At 42.5% G+C, this 24,532-nt stretch overlaps 1 protein-coding gene across 10 annotated transcripts; it reads left to right on the top strand.

Moving 5' to 3' along the window:
- The first annotated feature begins 673 nt into the window (after positions 1-673).
- On the top strand, positions 674-24,350 carry LOC109479837 (polyhomeotic-like protein 3). 10 transcript variants are annotated; one of them, XM_019781863.1, is made up of 17 exons: positions 674-836; positions 8,800-8,927; positions 9,451-9,633; positions 10,024-10,278; positions 11,846-11,992; positions 12,641-12,874; positions 13,366-13,545; positions 14,022-14,207; positions 14,569-14,760; positions 15,624-15,947; positions 16,864-17,103; positions 18,578-18,787; positions 19,285-19,402; positions 20,317-20,449; positions 22,470-22,650; positions 23,173-23,364; positions 23,937-24,350. In XM_019781863.1, exons 2-17 carry the CDS (start codon positions 8,835-8,837, stop codon positions 24,120-24,122), a joined length of 3,054 nt encoding a protein of 1,017 aa, XP_019637422.1. In that variant the 5' UTR covers positions 674-836; positions 8,800-8,834; the 3' UTR covers positions 24,123-24,350. The 10 variants fall into 10 exon arrangements, with proteins under 10 accessions (XP_019637422.1, XP_019637414.1, XP_019637413.1 ...); XM_019781855.1 differs by lacking the exons at positions 674-836; positions 8,800-8,927; positions 9,451-9,633 and having other exon boundaries at positions 10,029-10,278; positions 13,971-14,207; positions 20,317-20,425; XM_019781854.1 differs by lacking the exons at positions 674-836; positions 8,800-8,927; positions 9,451-9,633 and having other exon boundaries at positions 10,029-10,278; positions 13,971-14,207.
- Positions 24,351-24,532: the final 182 nt, after the last annotated feature.

The following is a 24,532-nucleotide window of genomic DNA, read 5'->3' as shown; positions in this document are numbered from 1 at the left end:
CTGTACCTAAACCTGTGTACCTGTACCTGTACCTGTACCTGTACCTAAAATTTGTTTAGGTACACAGCTCTAATTGTATGCAATGTTAATGTTGTTCTCAACTGAAAGAACTTTAATAGAAATACAACTGTTTTTTATACACTTGCCATTAATTGGTCATACTTGATTTTGCCATACTTTGGTCAATGAAAAGCCTAAATCAATTAAATTTCCATTATTAGAAGTTTTACTGACATCTTGATTTCTCTAGTAACACACACTGTAATTTATATACTAAAAGTCAGGGAGAAGGGAAGATATTGATACATCTCATACATTTCGACTTTGACTTTAACATCTTATAGTCAGGACCAAGGACAATATATAGACGAAAGTAGGATGCTCCATGAATCCATCAAGCATTGAGGCAATGCTTTTTCCTCAAGGCGTAGCCAAAATAATATTTACGCCCCCATACTGAAAATGGTATGTTCCACTTTCCCCCGGAAAATCAAACGCATCAAAACGTAAAGATGTAAGGAGAGATACCATCCGTAAACTGTTTCTGCAACTCAATATGATAAGACAACAGACTTGATATAATGTCTGTATCGGTTGTATATGAAAATTGAATAGTTCAGAATAGCAACGACTCTATTGTTGAAGAAATATCATTGCTCATTACGTTTTGCTGCCTTCTAAGCCCAAAGTCACTTCCGCCATTTTGACAACAAAGCTGCAGACTGGGGTCCATCAATCACCCAGCGAGATCCCAGCCACAGACGGGTTTTCTCCGCATTTTCCTCCTTTCCTGCCTCGCCAGGTAGGAATGTGACATTCCAGCAAAAATCTGGAAGGTAAGTTGAGCCTTTTCTGACCTAAATCTCGCTTAAAACGCGCGCGAAACAGTCCGGAAAGCGAGGGGGTTGTGCCCGCTTTATCGCCCGTCTGCCTGCCGAGACAGCCCGGTCCCGTCCCCAGACCGCGGCACGACTTGCTTGGCTGCTTCCCGCTAATAGTTAGGTACTGACTGGTGCCTGCTGGGCGCTGTGGTGGGTTCCCTGTCCTCCTGAAATATCCAGACGTCTTCGTCTTTGGAGATGTGAGTGTTGGAGAAACGCCTCTTCAAAACAGCCCAGGCCGGTAACGTTAAATTCTGCACCCACCCACACACTCAGACATTTTGTGTAGACGAACGTAAATCTTTATTTTAGTGCCAGAGCCCCATTTCACACCAAGAATATCCTTTGATTTCCTATTCCTTGAATATCCTTTCATTGCATAATCAGTGCAATCTCTGCTTGAAAATATGAATATTGACAAATTATTTTTTCGCCAGAATTATATTTCTGTTCCTTTCCAAAAACAATTTGTAATGCAAACTCAAGGGACCTGGCCTGACTTGGTATCAAACCATCGCAGCATATCATAATAAACAACTGATAATATCAGATTTTCACACATTTCAGCTTATCTCATTGTACAGTTGTACATACCCTAACATGTCAAGAAGAAAAAAAGATAGTAGGAGTCAGACTTTCACTTCCAATTAGTTTTCCCTCATCAAAAAATGATTTGTTGACTTGGTAATTTGCATGGTAATTCTGCTCAATGAGCTGTATTGAGTGAGCCATTCTGAATGGTGGGGCACCAGAGGATGGGTAGTTGGGATGATTGAACAATTCTGCCAGGCAGTACCAGGTCATACCACAGCCTCTAATCAAGAGAATTGATGGAGATTTGGGAATCAGGTTGAAAATTGAAGCATTATGTACCTTCTAGCTATACATTAGCATGCAGAAAATGTCTTGCTAATCCTAATGCATTTAAATTTTCTGGAATGAACAAACCTTGTAAGAAACACATTATTTTTGCGAAAAGGCTTCCAGCTCAGAAGGGTGGAGAGGTAGCACAGTTGTATTCATGCTTCCAGGAGGGATGGATGCATGTTACTGATTTGCAGTTTGTGCCATTTTTGATTTGAAACAGATGTAAACAATGACTCTTGGAATTTAGGGAAGTTCTCTATTTTTTTTTCCTTGGTGAAAATTTGCTCTGCACTCATTGCCTTTTAAAAGGACCATTTAGGGGCACTTTAGACTGACGACGGTTAAATAGTCGTACGAATGTTTATCGTCAAGATGTTGCCGGCGACGGTATTTTACAACCGTCTAAACACGATCAAAATAGTCGCACGACGGTAATCCTTGAATCGTCGTCACTACCACCTCGGACCCTATCGTGCGATCCTTCAGCGGGGGGTCCGAGGAGGACTTTCCACCGTCTAAAGTGAACCGTCGCCGGCGAAGGAAGTTGGAGGTCATTGGCCTTATGCAAATAAGCCCGCAAGCGTTATTTCATGTCTAAGCACATCGCCAGTATCATTAAATGCCGTCAAACCAAAGACTTTATATCGTCATACGTGTCTAGTACAATCCCCAGCCACCAATCGCTACTTCTCCGGTACGAACCGATCCGCCGATCCACATTTCCCGGCCAATATAGCCAGGCCGACGGCAGCACCAAACGCCGGGTTCAAACCCGGAGTATATTGCCCCGCTTGGTACATGTGCCTCATACCCCTTCTTTGCTGGGCACAAACTAGGAGTCTCATCCACAGAACAACGAGTTAAAAGCAGAATAAAAACAATCTTCTGCAGCATGCCGAAAAAAAAGGGGTTCTCTCGCCATTTTGAATTGGCGCGCGGCGTGCCCTCCTGCGCTGCGGGTGTCCGTCACACTTCCTGGTCATGTGTCTAAAGCCAGCCGTCGCCCACAACGATTGTCGTGCGATCGTATACCGTCGTCAGTCTAAAGTCGGCCTTAGACAAAATCCTGCAGCCATCTCAGTAGTCATTGTCTAATCCATGTGGACTACTGGATATCAGTTACCAAATCTGGATTAAAAACATGTGCGGAAAAGATTACAAGTGAATATCACATACAGTCTGAGCATGCAGGTCAGTTTATTAGCTTGCAAGCTAAGAACGTTGTGATTGACTTATGTCACCTTGTTATTTGCTGGCAGGTTTTGAAATTAAAAGAAAAGTCCAGAAAAGGATACTGTTGCATGCCTGATAAAAAAAAAAAAACGCTGCACATGCGGTATTCCCTTCCCTTGTTCCTGTTTACTTTATGTTAATTTCAGACTCACTTGCCATGACAAAATTCAGTCTTAAAACTTAATAGTGCTTATTCTAATTAGTAGAATGTTATGTTACAGCATGCATTGATTCCATCCCTTGTGCCATAACGAAATGGGCATTTCAATCATAAGGAACTGGTAGGGCCAAGGAAAAAAAATGTTGTGTTTCCTGTTTCGGTCCTGAAAAAATTAGGGTCGGTAGGTAGGGATTATCTTATTTTATTTTTATTTTTTATTTTTTTTTAAACTTTGCTGATTGCTATGTTTATATATATAGGCAGAACATGATGAAAAATCGATTGTGCAATATATTTCATCACTCAGGTACTCAGGTGTCAGAAGCTCAGACTAGTATTTTTCAATCTGCAGATACAAATGGAAGCCATTTCCTGCAACTTCAGGTTTTGTTCTTCTGCAAAATATGGAAAAAAAATCTTGAAGCAAAAGCTATTCTTGCATGCAAACACCATCATTACATATGCTTCTGATGCCATCTTGCCAGCTTTGGTTATTTTCACCTACTGTCCTGGAGATAAGATACAAGCAGGTAGGTACTAAGGTTAGAGTACACTACACTTCAACCATGTACAAAAAATAAACCAGCCAACAATGCAGGACACGAACTGCCAGAAAGAAATTTTAATATTTGGACCACACATTCAGAAAATACTGCTGCATTCTGAATTTGAAAGAAAAAAATATCAATCTGCACAAAATTTTGATTGTTTTCTATCCCTTTGTTTGCCTAAAATCGATAGTGTGATTGTATCAATTTGAAACCTCCGAAAATTAGCTAAATCGGCGATTTAAAGTTATTGCGCAATGGACGTGCTCTATGACCTTCGACCTTTTGGGGTCACGCAGGCGTCAACACCGCCCTCCCCATGCCTTGCCCGTCCATTTTCGCGGGCAAATTTCTGCTTTTTTTTAGAGGTTTTGTGACCTAAAAACTCACATCAGAGGAAAAGTAAACCACAGACGATATTTTCATGGTAAATATCGCTAAAATGGACCAGGCATTTTTCTGTCCCGTTGCCGATTTTGCCGATTTTCGCCATGTGCTTATATTTGTTTACGTCGATAGCTACCTTTCCTCATCCGGCTTTATGGGCAAATTTCCGCTTTTTTTAGACGTTTTGGGACTAAAAGACCGACAAGGAGGAAAAATAAATCATATACATCATTTTTATAGGAAATACCGCTATCATGGACCAGACATTTTTCTGTCGCGTTGCCGAATTTTTGCGGCCGCCGCATGCTGATGGTGCAGTACGGTAGGGAATTTTCTACGATTAGTTCGTAAACGTATCAGCTTTTAAACTTATTTTCGGAGTCGAGGGCTTTGTTTTACAAACAAATCAGACAATTAGCGTTGTTTACACGACTTCAAAACGCTAGCGGGGCGCCCGATGTTCCACCAATGACAGCGATTCTCTCGGTAGCGTCGTGCGAAATGTTTTGGTTCATCAATATGCAGGGATCCACACAAAAATAAGGCTAGGGTCGGCGTTTTTTTTAGGGTCGGTCGGGAAACAGGAAACACAACATTTATTTTCCTAGGCCTAGCATAGTAAAGTGAGCTTGGATAGTGGCAGTATGACCAGCAGCCTAATGTTCCCAGTGTCACCAGGGGTATACAGTGCAATTTTACGGAATACAGTGCAAGTTAACTAGTATACAATGCAATTTTACGGAATACAGTGCAAGTTTACTAGTATACAGTGCAATTTTTCGGAATACAGTGCAATTGACCTTTAGTCAAATCACTACATACTACACACAGGGCATGTTACTACACAGGGATCATTTCGAATTCGTCATCTCGAAAAAGACAGAATTATGTGAGTCAGCGGCGTCCGCCATCTTGAAAATGAAAAAAGGCAGGGGAAGCCGGGTCCAAGTCACATGATCCAACGTCATTGGTAAAATGCACTGTATTCCGAAAAATTACACTGTAAACTAGTTAAATTGCACTGTATTCTAATACGATTGCACTGTATTGCGTAAAGTTGCACTGTATACTAATACGATTGCACTGTATTCCGTAAAATTGCACTGTATTCTGTAAAATTGCACTGTATTCCGTAAAATTGCACTGTATACTCTGGCACCCCTGGTTACCATCTGAGAAGTGAAATGCATGGTGCACTTTGGTTGGACCCTGCCAGTCTGACCATGTTCACGTGATTGATGACCAGAGGGAGAAATGAAAGCTGTGCAGGTGATTGTAGATAGATTGGCATCATTCCAGGTTTTCCCCTGGTACCAGTACAGTAGTAATTTCACCTTTCCATGAAGGATGGAGTACCAGGTTGTCATGGTAGACATAAGTGCTTATGCAACTAGAAACCACAAAAATGTACAGGTAATTTTGGTGGGACTGGCCACTGTAGCCTGGTTGCCAGACCAATATTACATGTATTAACTATATAGCTCCAGAGTCTTACATCCTCTCCACAAATAGGATGTAGGACTCGGGAGCTATGATAGGTCTGGTATCCAGGCAATGGCCACTGTAGTCTGTAGTACATTGAAAACTACATTGAAAAGTAGCTCTGCTCTGCCTATTTATCTATAACCTAGGCTCAACTAGGCAGATATAGGGGGGCCCGCAAGCCCTTTTCCGTAGAGCGTAATCAGCTGTTTTAATTCTACGTAGAGCGTAGACGGACTGCTCTAATATTTTTGCGTAGAGCGTATTCTGCGTTTTAATTCTATGTAATACGTTGTAGCCACGTGGAATTTATCGTAAAGCATAATTGAGAGGTTTCCGAATTCAGCGTAGAGCGTTGTCGGGATCCCCCCTTGCAGGGCCATCATATAGCATGATCTATTATTTGTACAATTTTTTTTTACATATACCAAGGACACTGTCAGTGTGTATAATGTCCTTGCATATACCTACCCCCTGGTGCACATCTTTTAGACAGCCACCCCCACTCCATCTTTTCTTGTGGGAAACTGCACATTTGGATTTTATTTATGAGAACTTTGTCAGGCTGTGTGTTCGGTATGTTTACGTTTTGTGACAAGAGAAACAGTTGTTTAGATGTTTTCTCGCACTGCAGTAATGGACCGTGAAAAGGTGTAAAATTCTAACACTGGTTAATAGTCCATAAATAACAAGTGGTTAGGTGTCCTTTTGTGTAGTGACACCCACAAAAAAGTCGTCAAACCAACGTCGTAATCCACTCCCTATTCTGCATGGTTTGTTCCAGAATTTCCCACAATATTGTCTTTTCCACATGGGAAAACACCTTCTTTTGTGTGAGACTTCTGGCATGTTTGGAACAGCTGTTATGATGTGTATCTCCAACATATTGTGAAGAAGGTATGTCTGTGATAGCCAAGGGCCTAGGAAGTAAGGAAAATAAGGCCCGATTTAGACTAGAAACGGTATACCGTTTCGAAACGGTACGGAACGTTTCGCCACAGAAAACGGTTCGTCTTTAGACACAGAGGCGGAAGCGTTTCGGGCCGCCCGTGGCGCAGGATGTTTCTGACCCACAGTGACCTATGATGACCTCCCCGAGCCGCTTCTACGGTTTGCCTCATTGGCCGCATGATACTTGTGTTTCAGGGCCTTGAACTTCGCCCGAACCTGCTTTGGGGTGCGTAAATACCGCTCAGCCGCCAGCCCGTCCACAAGCATCTGTATGCCCTCCCTATTACGCGAGGTCTCCAAGCGGGATTGTATAGTTTGATCGGCCCACAAGCTGATCAAGCAGCAGATCTCTTCTTGGGTCCAGACCCTCCCCTGGCCTTCTGCCATCCCCCCAGACATACAGGATGACGAAAATTCGAGAAATACATGATATAAAATGGCGAAAATGGACACAATCGAATATGGCGCGAATCTACCAGAAAACGGACGCGCGCGGGCTTATTAGCATGTGATTAGCATATGACATGTGACCTGGTTTACCGTTTCAAGAAACGCTTTGACTTTAGACCTAGCAAAAAGCGTTTCGGGCCCCCCGCTGAAGGGTTCTGAAACGGTCGAAAACCACGATGGAGGTGGTTTTCGGAAACGGTCCGCGAAAACCCATAACAAACCGTTTTTTCCTCTTTAGACCGGGAACGGTTAACCGTTCCGAAACGTTTCCCTGGCCAAAACCCCTTAAGCGTTTCTAGTCTAAATCGGGCCTAAGTACCTGTAGATGCTAATCAGGTGCAGACATTTTGCTTTAGGGGAAAACTGGTCAGAAACGTGTCTACTGGTAATTAACATTCTAGTTCAGTCAACATGAATTATTGTGAACATTATATATGTAAGAAAAGCTACAGTACTGTCATTTTTCTTCCTTGCATGGTTGGTTTGAAGGTTTTTTGGCACCTTTTCAAAGATGTTACTGCATTGTCAGTCTGAGGTATACAAACTTGTGAGATTGACATTTGGACATCTCTCCTCCTTCCCCTTGTATCATTCTTGGTTCATCCCTAAAACTGCAACATTTAATATATGATATTCTGTGACGCAAGCCTTACTCTTTTACTCCTGGAGATACACCATTGAAGCTGAACAACTTGTGAGTTATAGGATATAACCTTGGGAAAATCTCCTTTTTACAGTCCCATTCTTCTGTCAAGTATCTTCTAATGACCTCTTTACCCCATCTCGTGACCTCTAGGCTTTGAAAAACAAATCTTGTAATGGCAGGCCTTACTGAATAGCGGTGGTGATCAAAGTAGAAGGGTTGAATAGCACCAGACACCATAATGTCTTTGCCCTGGTGGCCGGACTGTAGGCCTAATGGTGTGTGTGTGGCAAACATGTTCTAAATGTGCATATAAATCCACGCTCTTGTCGGCTTTGTCTAGACACCCTTTCTTTAGGATCTACACTTTCCTGGGTCACCGAAGTTCACGCTTCAAAGGAAACGTCAACAAGGTGTTGAGAAAAAGTATCGTTATTGAATGTGGTGGTGTTTAAAAATCTACATCACAATATCTAATGTGGGAGTCAACTTTCCAAGCTCACCCCCTACCCCCAAAGTTAGGTTTAACTTGGTGGGAAGCTCACTGAAGTTGCCAGAAAGGCTGAATTGTCCCTTGTAAAGATTTACTGGCCTGTTCAATTTGTTCAGGGCCATTAAACAGTCTGGGTCTCTCCAATGTGGGGTAGACCACACTGGTTAGTCCCTCTCAGAAGGATTTTGGCATTTCTGGAAGGAGCAGGTATGACTATGAGGTTCTGACTGTTTGTCTTTTCTGTCTTGTATAATTGTTGCAAGGTAGCTGTTGACATAGATGTACACATTTGTGTTAACATTGTCATTGCTGGTTGCTCATTCATGATATTTGTGTAAGAATTTCTTACACAAATATCATGAATGAACAACCAGACTAAGAATTATGGTACAGGTATTTGAACTATAAGTCTTACTTAAAGTTTAGGGTTTGTCTCAGCTGTGCTTTTTTTTTTCATTTTTACTATTGTCTTTTTATGATATGTTGCCAATGCTTGGAATTTTCTATGTACTCAGAATGTCTGGTTGATAGTCAAGTTTTTATCTATATAGAAGTAACTCAACTTTGAAAGGATTGCGGGCTATCAGCTCTGTCAAAAAAGCAGTTCAGTTTTTTACATCAAATATTTCTGCAATATTACTGCACTATGTATGATTTACGTAATAGCTATTATATCTAAATATATGCCATTTGTGTCCTTGCAGATTGATACAGAAGAGGAAAACACTTGCAATCCGTCATGAACGACCGGCAGACGTCGTCCAATGTGCCGACCACCCAGCAGCCTCCTGCTGCCCACCAGTCTCACAGCGCCCCCTCTCTGGCCTCCCAGGTACAGCAGGTTCCAGCGGCTCTCTTCCCAGACAGACAGGTCTTTCTCTCTCTCTCTCTCTGTCTTTCTCACTGTGTCTTTCCTCCTAGCTCTGTCACTTTTGATTCCCTCTTCTATGTTTCTCTCAGAATATCAGTATTTCTTTTAGATTATTCTATAAACTTAAGCTATGGCAGTTGAGTCATGTAGTACGATAAAGAATGATGTACTATGATTTTAGCTGCTTAGATCTTTTTCAATGTACAAATGCACGTTTCCTCTGGTCCCAGTTTAAAGCCCAAAGCGTTATCCTATTGTTGTCTCTGTTCATCCACTCTCTTCTTATTCACCAAAAGCTGGTCCCATGTGCTTACTTCTTGCTTTCTGCCCTTGTGTGCTGTATTGCATCCTTCTTCTCTTGTTGCTTTTTCAAATTGGTCAGCTTCACATCTATGGTAGTGTTTTTTCCCCCCTCTTTTTTTGGTCAGTTTATCCTTTTCTGGTTTGTTCTATTCACCTACGTACAAATTTCCCCTACTCGCAGGTGCAGGTTATCCAGCAGGCGCTGCACCGTGGAGGCCAGCCTGTGACCAGTGTGAGCGCTGCGCAGTACTCGGCCCTGCAGCAGATGTACATGCAGCAGCAGCTCCTGCTGCAGAACATGGCAGCACAGCAGCAGGCACTGGGCTCATCTGCCGTGGGGCAGCACGGGCTCTCACTCACACAGGTCTGTAGCAGATATTAGAAATACAGAGATGATATGGTAGTACATGTGTATTATGGCTTCTGGTGAAATTCCATGTTAGTTCATGTGGCATAAAGGCTATTTTGGTTCTTTGGGTCTGAGTCTATGCCACAGATATTGATTGCTTGATTGATGTGATAATTTTTTTCATGTTGTGAAGTTTATAACCTATTAGTAATACTGTATGTCATGTATGGCTGATGATAACTTTGATACTATAACTTCTGTGGAGCATTTTGCCAGTTTACAAATCAATAGGCATGGTTTTCCTGCTGTGTAGACTGAACACAGGTACACCAGGCCATTAGCATATTTGTGTATACTGTTTTACTGGTATATAACACTAACAGTGAGAGTCATGTATTGTTCCAGGCAAATCGGCAGGTGCTGTCCACACAGTCAGGTACGGTGACATCCCAGGCACAGCTGCTCACCACACCTGCAGCCCTGCAGCTGCTGGGCCCACGCATGGCTGCGGCGGCTGGCGCAGGTGGCCTGAGCCTGTCGCAACCGCTGCAGCTGGTGGGGCAGGCGGGGCAGCCACTGTATACCACCTGCACACCGCAGCAGCTGCACAGCGTGCTGTTACAGGCACAGCAGGCACAGAGCGCTGCGGCTTCACAGCAGGTCAGTCAGAAGTACATACCAATAGGCACCTTCATTTTTTTTTATTTCCACGATTTGAGTTCGCCTTTTTCATATAATGTCATTGACCAAACATTCCAATCCAAAGCTACCCTGTGTCAAGAAAGAAAGAGAAGCATACTGTCTACGCTGAGGTTGGTGGGGAAGATTGTGACCTTTCTATCATGCTCTGTTTTCTGTCGTTGGTGGGGAGTAGTGACAGAAAATGGGGAACATGATGGAAAAGTCACAATCTTTCCATACCAACCTCTGCTTGGAAAGATTTTCCAACCATTATTGTTGTACTGTACTGTATACTGTAAATCACTTTAAATTCGCGGTAGCCAACTTTCTTGGTCTGAGAAAAATAGACATGGTCACCAAACTTTAAATTTGCGGTGGTGGCAAGTGAAAAAGAAAGTTGGTGAATGATTTGTTTGCGATAATGATAAATTCGCGGTACAGAAGTGGTCGTGAATTTAAAAGTACTGCTAATATAAAGTGATTTACAGTACTTACTTCACAGCTTTATCAGGACCATAATAAACAAGAAAATCTACATGTAGATAGTATCAATAGGAAATATAGCCATCAGCATTACACCCTTTACATACTGTATTCAGGCCAACTTATAAGTATGGCTGTATACATGCTCAGGCGTAGGTAAAAATTGTTGTGTTTCCTGTTTCCTAACCAATCCCTACCTACCGACCCTAATTTTTTTCAGGACTAAAACAGGAAACACAACATTTTTTTCCTAGGCCTCAGTGGTGTCTTAGAATGCGACAGGAAGAGGGGTTAAAAAGTGCTCAAGGACAGGAAGTCCCTCTAAGTGGATGGACATGAGTAGATTAGAGACACTTGAAAACAAAACAAACTCAAAACAACGTGTGTCCATGACGTAACAGGATATACAACCTCAGGTATTGATCTTGTGAGGTGTTAAATGTTTTATATGCAAACTCCACCCTCCAATGCCATAGTGCCTTATCTAGTACAGGAAGTGTGCCTGATAACCTATAACACAGTTTGGTGTACATGTTGCACAGTGGCTGTGCCGTCTTCATTTAACCAAGCTCTCCTTCACATTGTCTACATGACTGAGGTGAACTTGTATTTGTAACAACACTGCATGTCTTGTGCCAAGGTGTAGAAGACACAGGGCTATTGTTCATTATGCAGTGTAGTGTGCTCCAGTGAACGCATTGGCGTGACCTTTTAGGCACGCACCTTTCACTTTGAAAGCCAGCTAAGCTGCATCAGGACTGTTTGTAATACCTTTAACTTGTATCTAACTATGCAGTTCACAGTTTCAGTAGTGTGTAGGAGGAATGGAGTTCTACGCCTTGTTAGAATGTGAATTTGAACCTGAAGTTTGATGTTTTTATCGTACTGCTAAGCTGCTTCAGGACTATACCAGCTAAGCTGCATCAGGACTGTTTGTAATACCTTTAACTTGTATCTAACTATGCAGTTGACAGATTCAGTAGTATGTAGAAGTTTTAAACCTTGTTAGAATGTGATTTTGAGCCATTTGACTGATGTTTTCTCCACCTGCCCCCCTCCCCAGGCCCAGCAGGCAGCGACTGCGCAGCTACAGAAGCAGGCGGCTGCATCCATGGCGCAGCAGCAGGCAGGTGCACAGCTGGCGCTGGGGCCGGCGACTTCAGCTGGCTCAACCGGGTCCTCCTCAACTCCACCTGCTCTCCTCTCACAGGTTAGGCCTGGCGTCTGTTTATCAATTTCTCATATAAATATTTCTCCCAATAGGTCACTGATATTTATCAAAGATAACTACTTACTTTGAACATGACACATTGGCCAAATATGTAGAATAAGATCTTGCATGATTTTACTTTCACAGCTATGCAAATGTAGCAATTTTTACTAAGTAACATGCTTTATTGGTGATAATCCTCAAACAGAAATGTGCCTAATAAGACAACTGTAACTTGCATGCGTATATAGTTTTATCTAAATATTATCTAGTTATGATTGATTTCATTGCATTACTTTTCAATGTAAGAAAGTTTGTTTGGTTTTGTCAATTCTAGATAGACTATACAACTACAAGTGAAACTGGAAATGTTACCATGTTATAAACTCCCTGGCACGTTTGATCAATTGCTGACATCACGCACGTATCTATACATTGTGTGAATAAGGTCATGTGTCTATAACTGTAACTCTCAGGAGATTACCTTTTAAAGTGATTGGTCATTAATTATCCTGATGAAGGTGACAGTGGTTGTTGAAAATTTGATCTCTGTGTAATCCTTGTGTTGGAATAAAGTTTATCATTTTACTATGATGTTTACCAACACAGATGAACTTGCATGATAATGTTTTTGTTGTTTTACCTCAGCTCCCATCCCGTGGCCAGGGCTCTGTGCAGGCCCTTCCCCTCAGGGGGCCCCCAGTTCCACCTGCCTCCTCCAACCAATCAAAACCCTCCCAGTCCAAACAGCTGGACCAATCAGAGAAGAGGGTATCGACCTCTCCCAAGAAAACAGACTCCTCTACAGTTGAAAAGTCAAAGAGCCAATCATCACATCCCGTACCACAGGCCATTGCTATTGGTCAGCCGTCTTCAGCAAAGGTTGGTGTTGACGTTTTTCTTTAATATTTCCTTTCATATTCTTTGTGTTAGTCTACCTGTGCTCTTTATTTATTTTATTATCAAGATCTTTGACCTTGTGTTTTCTTAGTTTTTGTATTTCAGTTTGAAACAATTATTTTCTAATATTTTCCTCTTCTAAGACTAAATAAAAACTTTCAGGAGAGGTACTATGTGTTGTCATCATAAAGCTTGTTTTTCTTTCCTTGACCATTTTTTTGTGTCTATTTGTCAATGTTTCTCCCGTGTGTAGATGCATTATGTAGCAGTGACAGCAAATGAACTAAATTCTGTCCACAAAAATCTTCTAGAGATCAATCCATTTCTTTTCTCCATTTACTTTCTTACTAAAAAAATGTGTTTTTGCATTAAGAGATAGGCATTCCCTTTCTAAACGTTGGAAAATGATTCTAGATGCTAGGTTGGTGGTGTTGGATGGACAGGATTTAGCCCCGTGTTCCTTGTTTTAAAAGGCTGTGCCTGTGCAGTATCCCCCAACAAAGCAGACTGCCCCCGCCCCTCCGGTCTCCAAACTGGAGGCTCACTCAAGTCTACACCTACTGGCCTCTCATGCCCATCACGTCAGTTCTCGCTCCCCAACACATGACAGGGGCACCTCTGCAATGTCTCCTCCATTCAGACATGCTGCCCAGGTGAATAAATCATTAGAAGTATCACCAAATAAGACTTAGCTTGCAAACAACACACAGAGCCCAACCAGAGGAGGTGTCAATCACGTTAATAATTAAAGATTTTCTGTAAGTTTGATAAGGTTTGAATGTTATCATCTTTCCTATCCAAAGTTTGAAGTAAAATTGGAAACGGTGTATTGCTGTCCTTTGATAAAACATTAACTGCTGAGAGGCATGTTCTTAATTGGGGAGTTGTAGATTGCCAACTATTATTTTTTAATTATAAACTGTAATGATACATCACGTAATTTGATTAATAAAGAGATGTAACTACAATCATAATAGCAGATTTGTTTTGCATGATTGACGTCAAATGTTACCTAAAAGCCAGACAATCTTAAAAAAAACAATCCTTGTCCCTTTGTGTACCTTCAAAAAACCTGTAGTGGCCAAATGGTAGTAGGAAGGGTTCCGATGGTCTCCCTTCTCTTCCAAAGCCTGCAGCTGATCAGCAGAAAACAGCCCTGTCTAGACCCCCTGCCCCCAAGCCGGAGGGCTACCACTCGTACATGGGCTCGCGAGGTCAGGACACTACCTCTCCCACCACGCCCACCACTGTCCCATCTCCGACTTTCCTCCAGCATAGTCAGAGACCACACTCCAGGCCGACTCAGCCTGTACAGGTGAACTCACCTTTTGCCATACTTCTGCATGAGCCACTAAGGTACCGACCGGGTGGCATGTGGTCAGCATGACTGTTTAAGCAGGAGTTTGTGTTCAAATCTGTAGCTGTTGTTGGGTTTTTACATACACTTACACGTCTCGACTGAGTGATTCTTTTAAAAAATAATGGTTCTTTAACCTTCTCTGTGCTAAGGATACATAAATGCACCAAAATCCCTATTGGTTATCGCAAATGTTTGTGTGGAGAGGGTTAAGTTCTGTAGCTAGTTTGTAGCTAGATGTCTAAGCTACATGTATAGGTAGGTAGTAGTAGTAGTACAGAAGATATAAGGAATTAGATTGCCGTTGTTTCCTCTAAAGGCTGTACCAGCCCTGCAAACATCGCCTAAGCCAACCGCTCCCTCCCCTCCCATCACAAAAATGGAGGCCCAACACATACCGCACCACGTGCCCGTGCCGGTGGTCCCGCGGCCCCCGTTACACAGCCGGCCGGCGACCACCCCACCGTCTCCGACCTTTCAACAAAGGCTGCCTACCTCCCCAACGGTCCAGGTGACTGACACACGTCACCATCAGGGCTGGAAATTGGTCCATGTCTGGCACAGTCCAAATTTTACAAACGTTAAACCTGTAACAGGAGCACGTCGGCAGAACGTACTGCACCTGCGCAAAACCTCTATTGTGCATAGCACTTTGGTTGAACGTGTCATATAAGGTCGTATTCCTGCATATTTAACATTCTATCTGTAGTTTTCAAGTGTTGTGTCGGAAAAGATATCGTCTGCAACAGGGAAATTCTGATGCAAAATTCACCAAACATCCAACGTAATCCGTGAAAAATCAGGGTTTTGCGCAGGCGCAGTACGTTCTGCTGACATGCTTGTAAAAGGTTTCTTGAAAACTGTTGTGGTGCTGTTGTGCCTGCAAAATTTTTAGCCCTGATGTTCATGAATACACTGGTCCAACACATACTAGGAGGGAAACATGGTGGTAAAGGCACTTCAGCAAAGGCTAAGTCTTAGGCTGTCACACTGTTTTTTCTAAAGAACTTCTTTCTTTGGCATAAAGCTTAAGGCTTGCAACTCACCTCTGGCTGCACTGGAAACTTAATCCTAAGCCATAAAGATTTCTAATCTTAAGATTTGCTTTGCTATAATGGAGGAAATAACACATCTTCCTTAGTCTGCGCTACTGGTAGAACATACAACTGACACAGGCACTGCTTTTATACCTTCATGCGATATGTACTAGCGCAATATGTATTCTTATAGTAATACTCTTGAGCTGGTGATAGTTTAACAACAGATATGACTTACAAGTGGTTTTGAGGCAGTTACACGTGTGCATGCTAGCGGGTTAGATGGTGGCGTACATGTACGATGGTTCTCCTGTGTGACTGTTGTCTCCTCACACAGTCGATGGGGATCCAGCTGGGGGCCTCCAGTCTGGGAAGCCCACCGCCCCCAGAGGCAAAAACTGGACATATCCACCACGTCCACCCCCATGTGCAGCCTCCGGTGCAGCAGCCGCCCCAGCCGGTGCAGGCACACAACCCGCAGGGGCACGCCATCCAGGCGGCGCACGTCCCGCCGACCCACGTACAGGCGGCGCACGTCCAGCCAACTCATGTCCAGCCCCTGTCCCAACCACTCCCCCTCGCTCTGGCCACGCACAAACCCGTCCAGACCGCCCCTCCCCTGCCTCAGCAGCCTACCGGCGGCCCTCCACCCGTCGCACAGGTGAAACTCTGCTGAAATGCTTTCTCTGATTGGCTGTAGCACTGAAAGTGTTGCCTCTTTGCTTCGCACTGCTTGCTCTCCCCTGCATACTGATATAAACTGCAGCTTGCTTTGTGCTTCATTTCTGTTGCAAGTAGCATGGCAGATAAATGTGTTGACATCTGCATGGATGGTACTTTGGTAGCCATGTGATGTGTTTTGATGCAATGCTTAGATCTCTGCAAAACCCCCTCTGCAATACACATGTAGGATTGCATGCATGCAAAGTGGAACTTGTGCACATTTCCACATAGACTGCATCCCTTCCCCCTAACATTCCCGCATGTCTTGCTGAATGCTCCCTACATCCTGGGTCACACTTTCTGCTGTGTTCCCTGCCTGTACAGTATGTGGCATGTAAGGTGTAATCTACACACTTTACTGTATGTTTTCCCTGCATACAGGATCTGTTGTACACTGTGCACATGGGTTGCAAGTGCTGGTACATTTTTATCCAATACACATCTCTCTGTGTATGTGCATGAATGTGTGGTGTGCTAAAAATCCTTTTGCAGGAAAAACTGCATGTTTATATAGATTTCTGCAGCTGATGTTGCAGATACATCATTCTAGTAGGTACATGTATGCATGAGATGTAGCCCAAACATCATTGTTATAGCCATTGCACATATGGCAAGAATATACTAATCTCCAAGCAGATCTTTTCGTGGCTGCAAACGACAGTATCAAATTGGCCAGGCAGTATCCATTAGCCAGACAGTATCCATTTGCCACCCTTCAGTGGCTAATGCTGGACACTCCTCAGGCCAGTGGATACTAATGCTACCATAATTTATAATCTGCTTGGAGATTATGAATATACCTTTTACACAAAAGTAAAAAATTCAACATGTTTTCTTCCATTGATGGAATGCAGCCCTCAGCCATTCAGCAGCCCGCCAGCCAACCACAGCCCTCTGCCCTGAGCGTGCTGCCGACGTCACAGCCCAGTCAGCGACAGATCCCCACCCCTGGGCCACAGTCGCGGCTGACCCCGCCCCCCGCCCAGCCACAGCGCCCACAGTCACTGCCTCCACCCGTCTCCACGTCAGCCATGATCAGCCAGCAGGCTCCACCCCGCGTGCCGTCGCCAAAACAAAATGGAGTTACAGAGACGGTAAGACCAAGAGTTTTACAGTGTTTGTGTTTGTGCGTGTGTGCATGTTTGTGTGTGTGTGTGCGCACGCGTGTGTCTTTGAGTGTGTTTGTGTCTTTGTGTACTATGTATCCCAGTTCTTAATTGTTCGATCTGTCACATTTCTTATTTGGCTGCATTTGTCAAATTCTACGATTTGTTACAGTATTGAGGAGTTTAACAACAAACATGCATGTGTCAATGTGTAGGGATTCTCCAGAATAAAAAGATAGGTCGTGGCATTTTCTCCATTATGATACTGTCTTCTGAGTTGTGATGATACAGAAGACTTGTGTCATAGACTCGTGTACTAGATAAAGATTTGAAGCCTGGGAAAACTACCAAGGAACAATGGAAAAGACCCTGGCATTTAATGCGTTATTACACATTCATCACGAAACAATACAGCATTCAAACTGATAATCCTAAAGACACTACTCCCAGTTAACTAGCAGATAGGTTAAGGGCTAGTTGTTCTGCAGTATCTCCAAACTGTTTGTTCTGGCCCATTGTTCCAGAACAGCCAGGTTTTGAATAAGAATGGGCCCATCCATTTCCCCACTGGGGACAGGAACATCCTGTATTGTTGAGTTGTCAGAACAGACCCCCCCTTTGTTAATGATGTGACCCACTATTGACTCACCCACTCAGTTTCAGTGCATCATCGAAAGGGGAGGTATCATTTCTCATCCAAGGGATGGATGAAAAATTTGCAACTAATAAGTTTTTTTCTTCACAATCAAAATTTAAGTATTACCCTTATACATCTTTGGCCTGATATGAACTTAAGATGTTTGCAAAATAGCAAGTTAAGAAATTTAGTTTCCCCTTCCTGCAGCAAGATAATTAATGGTCAGTCCCCCAAAGTGAGGAAGGTGAGGCTTGGCTTGCTTGTTGCATATGAGTCTGCTCTTGATCTGTCCTTAAATGTCTTCTTCTAACCTGTTCTGTAAAGTCTAAAGATTGGTAAGGAATTTGAAAAAATCTTCAGTTGCTTCTAAATTCCATATTTTGTAATCTTGCTGATCTTGATAATCTTGCATGTGATTTTATCATCAGTGATGGGTAGATACAAGTTGCCATGAGTGCAGGGTTTCCTTTGCTGTGTTGTATTGTTCTTAGTATCCTTTATAAAAATGCACATGTATTTTCTCTCCTCACATTACCCTCTGGTCCAGTAATGTTTTTTTCATGTTGTTATGGAAGATGGACTTAATATATTTCATGTGCCCCCTCCTCCATTTCATTGGACAGAATGCCACAAATGGTATTCATGAAGAAGAAGAGTGTAACAATTATGTCTGTTCCAGCACCGTTTTTTCTGCCATGGCATAAGTTTACTACATGTATATACCCGTGATACATACATTTACACAAGAAGTATTTTCAGTTGAACTTTCTGATACACTGATGAAGTTCTGTAGCATCATTACTGTTCTACCGTTCCCTATAACAGACTCCAGCTCAGGAGAAAGTCGATGATGCGATGAAGTCCCCGGAGCCCCCAAAGGAAGATCCCATGACCAGTCACAGCAGCGAGTTACCGCTGGCGCTGAACAAACCACCGACGGAGAAACAGCAGCCACAGCGAGCAGTCGTCAAACCACAGATCCTCACACACCTCATAGATGGCTTCATTATACAGGAGGGACCACAACCCTTCCCTGTGAGTTTTATCTTTATTCTGAAAAGTACTGTATCTGTTTTGTTATTTTGGGGTAATTTTTCAAAGGGCTGACACAGTCAAAAATGGCAGCAGAAACATCTCACCATCAATTCAGCAAGGAGAAGTGTTCTTGTAGTACGTATTGTTGTAAGAATTAGATTCTATTTGGGTGGAGGGTGAAAATATCAAATCAGTGTGAGTGCTCATATTGTATGTTAAATTAGGGTTTAGATTTGAATTCATCACAGCCACAACTGGTACAGTAACTGAGATATTGAATAGAATAGAAGGGAATATCTACAAATTTGATATATCTGGTGTATGTAAAATACTTTCCCAAATACCTTTTGTTATTCATCTGTTTTGTTCGAATTCCAACTTTGCTGATTAACAGCATTCATGTAGATGTCTATGAAAAAAAAATTCAGTACTACATAACTGAAAGGATTATATATTTATGGCCATTCTCATGATAAACACCGTGTCTATTGTCCCAGATCAAGCACAACTCTATCCTGGTGGAGTCCCGCCGTCCTCAGGCCGGCTCAGCGAAGGACCAGCCAGAGGCAGGCCCCAGTAGTGAGAATGGCAGCACACTGCTTATACAGTCCCCAGGTCTGTCTGTAACTGCACAGCTCAACAGTACAACACCATGTTTTGTGTTATATGGGATTTTGGTTATCCAAAATGATAGCAATAATTTTCTATTGACACTTAAGCCACACCAATTTGATTTCTTGGTGAACGGATTTTTCTAGAATAATAATGGAGCGGGCGGGCGAAAAAAATAAAAAATAAAAACAGGCCTAGGCCATTATGGCCCAAAATGGTACGATAGGAGCCATGAAGTCAACACACCAGACTGGTTCAAAATTTAAACAATGAATTTTGAACTTTTAACCCTTGTCCTGCTGGCAATTTTTACACCATATTTTCAAATAATTTCATGTCTTAATCAGGTTACAGACCCTTGATTTTTTTTGCCCTGCGGCGGCGTAGTTACTTCCGCATTCGTTGCGTTTCGCTGCGGTGTGATGCGTTGCACGAGAAACACCCCCAAATCGCACATATACAGGGCACTATATAGATGGTACTGTATGTACAACCCATATATATATGGGCCCCGCAGGACAAGGGTTAATAATACCACTGTAATGAAAGATGGAATAACTGTAACAACTAGGAAGAAAAGGACTGTTTTCAACTGTTCAGGGCATAATATGAGCATTTTTCAGTTGATTCTGAATTTTTATTGTTATTTTCAAATCAGAAAAAAACGAAGCGGGCGAACCCGTTAACCAAGAAATTAAATTGGTGTGGCCTTAATGAAATAATTATGTTAAGACCCTTTCTGATACTCTCAGTGGCATGCGCTTTTCAGTAGATGAGCCATATAACATCCCAAAACACAAAATGCGTAATTATATTCCATTCTACATGTAAACTATATGCACATGCAACAGTATTTTTCAGTGTACACTGTGGCTAACAACTTACATTAAGAAAATTTTTGTCCCCCCCTTCTTAAGATGGCAAGCAACCTGCCAAGAAGCCCAAGAAGCCGCAGGACAAAACTCTGTTAAAGTGTGAGTTCTGTGGCAAGGTGGATTACCAGTACAGGTTCCGTGGATCCAAAAGGTGGTTAATTTTCTATACAAAAAGGTACTTGTTCATGTTATGCACCTATCAATGTCTGCCATGGGGAGGGGTTTGGGCTCTTGCTGTGTGGTGAAATTATCATAATTTGTCATGGTCAGCTTTTGAGAATGAATGTTGCATAACAGTTGCTGTGTTTTTTTGTGAAGCATTCATCTGCTATTTACTACCCTGCTATGCCCACCTCCCCCTTTGGTTAACATTGACATGTGCATAACATGCCTAACAGTGGGACTACCCAGTACCATCTAGTTGTTGTCAAGTTTTTTTTGCTTACCTTAGTTTGCTCTGCATGTGTTTATCACCATTAAAAGCCATTCAACTCACAGCATGAATATGATAAATTCTTCTTTATGATAGTTGAATTTTCAGTTACGTAGTCAGTTTTTGCATGCAGATTGCAAGTATAGTAGGTATGTTATTAAATTTCCCGCATGGTATAAAAGAGACCCTGTAACTTAGCAAAATGTACTTTGTATAACAGAGCTTTAAGCCCAAAACTTCTTTAACATTGACTGATTGAGAACACTTCAAGTTGACACAGTTCCATTGACTAAGTTGCAGCTGTATCCAAATGGCTTTGTAGATGTCACAAGTATAAATGTTTCCTTGGTTAACTAATGCAGCCACTTATCGAAACAAAAAAACAAGGCCACGCCATGCCTGTACTTCAAAAGTCAAGTGCATGAGGAGTGCAACACTTAAGGTTGTTAAGGTGTGCTGCATGAATTGGTAGTTCGCCTGTGAGTAAATTGTGCCACTACAGAAATAGAACCTCATTTTATATTTGGGGAAGTTTGCTGAATTTGCATTGGTGAAATTAAGAAAGAAACATAACTAATTTACCAATGTCTTACCTCTGTAGCCTTGCACTAGCCTATATTAGGCTTGGGGAAGCGGCTGGAAAGAGTAGAAATTGACCAAATAGATAGATGATATTCTAGGAGAGTTGGCAAAAAACTGTTCTCTCAGTGCAGACCAACTCCCCTGGCATATCATCTGTCTATTTGGCCAATTTCTACTCTTTCCAGCCGCTTCCCGAAGACTGGTAGAGGCTAGGCTACCAGTTCTCATCATTCAATTAACCTTCTCCATACTCACATATCCAATGGCCTTTCCATTGCTTACAGCAAACATGAGAAGGTTTAAATACTGGCAGTTTTTAAAGAGTGTGCCCAGTTCCTCCTGTGTGTTACTCAAGCTTGTGTTTGTTTTGCTATCCAAGCGGCCACCAATCAGGACGTGGATCCAGCTCGGGCCTCAGGTTCGCAGCAGCATCCTGAGCAGTGTTCAAAATTTGCATCGCTGTGTCACCTCATGATCATAGATCTCTCACCAGCATGCACTGGGCACTATAGGTGGCATGGACGGTCACAGAATGCAGTACAATGTACATCTTTTTGTGGGAAAAATTGGGCTTATACATGAATGCATCATTTAAAGAGTTTCAGTTGATGTGATATGAAAATGCAGTACTCTGCTAAGTAGGACAGCCACATTGCACCAGTACTGTTTTGGATATATGCTTGTTCTAAGTTCTAAACACTGTTCACAAGAGAGAGAGAGAGAGAGAGAGAGAACACCCTGGTACCAAACTAGGGTAAAAGAATTTTGAACACTGATCCTGACTCGGTGTTGTCAGTGGTTGGCACAGATTTTCTCCTGATTTTCAGAATTCTCTGCTTCAGTGGAACTGCCTGGTACTCCTTTCTGATTCACTTTTAACTTGAATCAGTTCCTGATGTTCTGTAACATCCACCATTAAGCATCAGATAACTGCATCATCTACCCACACTGTTTTTCTTTTTTGCTTTCATCATTCTTTCCAACACACAAACAAAAAAGTTCCTTGTAACAATCACGTGGATAAGTCAACAATGATGGCACAAATATGATTATGCAATCAAACCAAATTCTAAAATTTGAGTTAAAAGTGGATCACATCAAATATTAGTTGGTTCCACACATCGCCACAGTAGGCGGGTATGTTTATTGTCTGACTTGTGGGGTGTTGCTGTGTTGGTAGGTTCTGCTCCATGGCCTGTGCCAAGCGCTACAACGTTGGCTGCACCAAGCGGCTCGGCCTGTTCACGCCCAAACAGCCCAGCAGATACATCTCCAAGAAGAAGCGAGAGCGGAAATCGTCCTCGCGAAAGTCCCCGTCAGGGAGCGAAGTGTCGCCTTCGAGATTGTACAGCACTTCTATGGTAAGTTACATTCCTGTCAGCTGCATGAGATTTTGTTACACTCAATGATTAGATGTCAAAACAATGCATAATGTGTAATTCATGTCTTTTTCGTAATGAAAACAAGTATGTGCATGCATTTTATAGACTTTGTAAGTGTGTACAACACATAAGTCTTTCTCAAGTGAATCCATAATGATTTTTATTAACAAAAGTATGTTTCAGTACATAGTCTCCTCTAAAAATTGTAGTCAATAGTCATTTAGAGTTCTTAAGTTAATAATTATAGAATATGGCAGGGAAGTAGATCTCATGACTGGTGCGTAAGCTATACAATACATGTACTGTAAATTACTTTATGTTCGCAGTAGCAAAATTTCGCTGAGAAAAATGGACATGTTTGTGAAACTATACATACGGGGTGATGGCAGTTGTTCACAGTTATGATAAGTTTGCAGAAGTGACCGCAAAAACTGTGAATGTAAAAGTACCTTGGAAAAAAAATTGTGATTAACAGTATCAAAATCAACCATTTTTCTGCAGTCCCCAGAAGCGGAGGATGTGCAGATGTCGGAGCCGATGGACTTCAGCCCTCCCCACGAGCAGCTGTCCCCCCGCGCCCCGCTGGCATCACCATCCAGGATCGTGAACCGACACAACAGCTTCGGCAGTACGGACACTGAGCTGGACCTGGGACCTGCCAACCCCAACCCTGCCAGGTGGAGCGTGGAGGAAGTGAGTACAAGTTTTGAAAACAGGAATGTTGGAGATTGTATCAAAATAGCAAGCACTGATTGTTATTATATTATTTTCATTGGCAAGAGGACTTCAACATCAACATTTTGCATGCAAAGGACAGTTTGCACCATTTAAATGGTCTGATGTACAGCATTTGTCTTAAGTTTCATGCCTTTATGGCTTTATCATCATCAGAGCAATTTTTGAACCCATCACCTGAACCAAAGGAGAGTGTAGAGACATCATGAATGTCTCATCTTTGCGTATGTACCTAAGAGGGTTCTTCTCTGTGTCTCCTTCAAAGTTCAATAGACACAGTCAATAAGATACATGTACACGCCTTCTGATTGGTCCATTCTCTTTAGTTATAAGTGTTCTGAGTAGTCAATTCGTGATAGTGCATCTATTGGGTGCTGGAGCCGGCAGGAGATTCAAACTGAGCCACGATTGTGGCCCATCATGCTAGGAAGGTCGGGTGAGTCTGGCAATGTCAGAAATGAACTAGCTTTGCAGAAATGCCCAGTTTTTGCTAGTGTGGCTAAAAGATCCCTTCTCTGTGTCCCCTCCAGGTGTGGGAGTTTATCCGCAGCCTGCCGGGCTGCAGTGACTTTGCGGACGAGTTCCGTGCTCAGGAGATTGACGGGCAGGCCCTGATGCTGCTGAAGGAGGACCACCTCATGAGTGCCATGAACATGAAGCTGGGCCCCGCCCTAAAGATCTGCGCCAGGATCAACTCATTAAAGCAGGATTCCTGAGGACAGTCTGTAGGACTTGTTATCTTTAAAGGCATCCAGTGCAGTTTTTAGGGCTTGGAAACCAGATTTTTCAAAGTCAATACTTTAGTCACTTATCTACATACTAAGTTGAAACACACTGTCCAAATGTATATCAACATTTATGGAGCAAATATGCCTGAAAGTCTGACCAAAAACGGTTACTGGAAGAACCCTAGGCTGATTTTTAGGGTACTACCCAGAAAGCTTTTTTTCTTTGAGCTTGTTTCTGCAGTTTTAAAAGCCCAGTATGAAATACTGATTCAAAATGTGCTAACGTGGGGCAGTATTTGTCAATATCATGCAGATTGCTTTAATATTTCCACTTTTGCCACCCTGAAATTGCATCGGATGCCTTTAAGTTTATGTACAGGAGAATTGGTGCAATGACA

Source organism: Branchiostoma belcheri, unplaced genomic scaffold, assembly GCF_001625305.1.
Source record: "Branchiostoma belcheri isolate BF01 breed outbred unplaced genomic scaffold, Haploidv18h27 scaffold5, whole genome shotgun sequence".
Taxonomy (NCBI): domain Eukaryota; kingdom Metazoa; phylum Chordata; class Leptocardii; order Amphioxiformes; family Branchiostomatidae; genus Branchiostoma; species Branchiostoma belcheri.
Note: the sequence above shows the minus strand (reverse complement) of the source record. Positions and strands in the feature narration are given on the sequence as shown.

Excerpts from the sequence above, each read along its gene's own strand:
- LOC109479837 (XM_019781863.1), top strand. The coding sequence starts at position 8,835 with ATGAACGACCGGCAGACGTCGTCCAATGTGCCGACCACCCAGCAGCCT. Across the intron at positions 14,208-14,568 it reads GGCCGACTCAGCCTGTACAG|GCTGTACCAGCCCTGCAAAC; the intron begins GTGAACTCACCT and ends TTTCCTCTAAAG. Across the intron at positions 14,761-15,623 it reads CTACCTCCCCAACGGTCCAG|TCGATGGGGATCCAGCTGGG; the intron begins GTGACTGACACA and ends CTCCTCACACAG.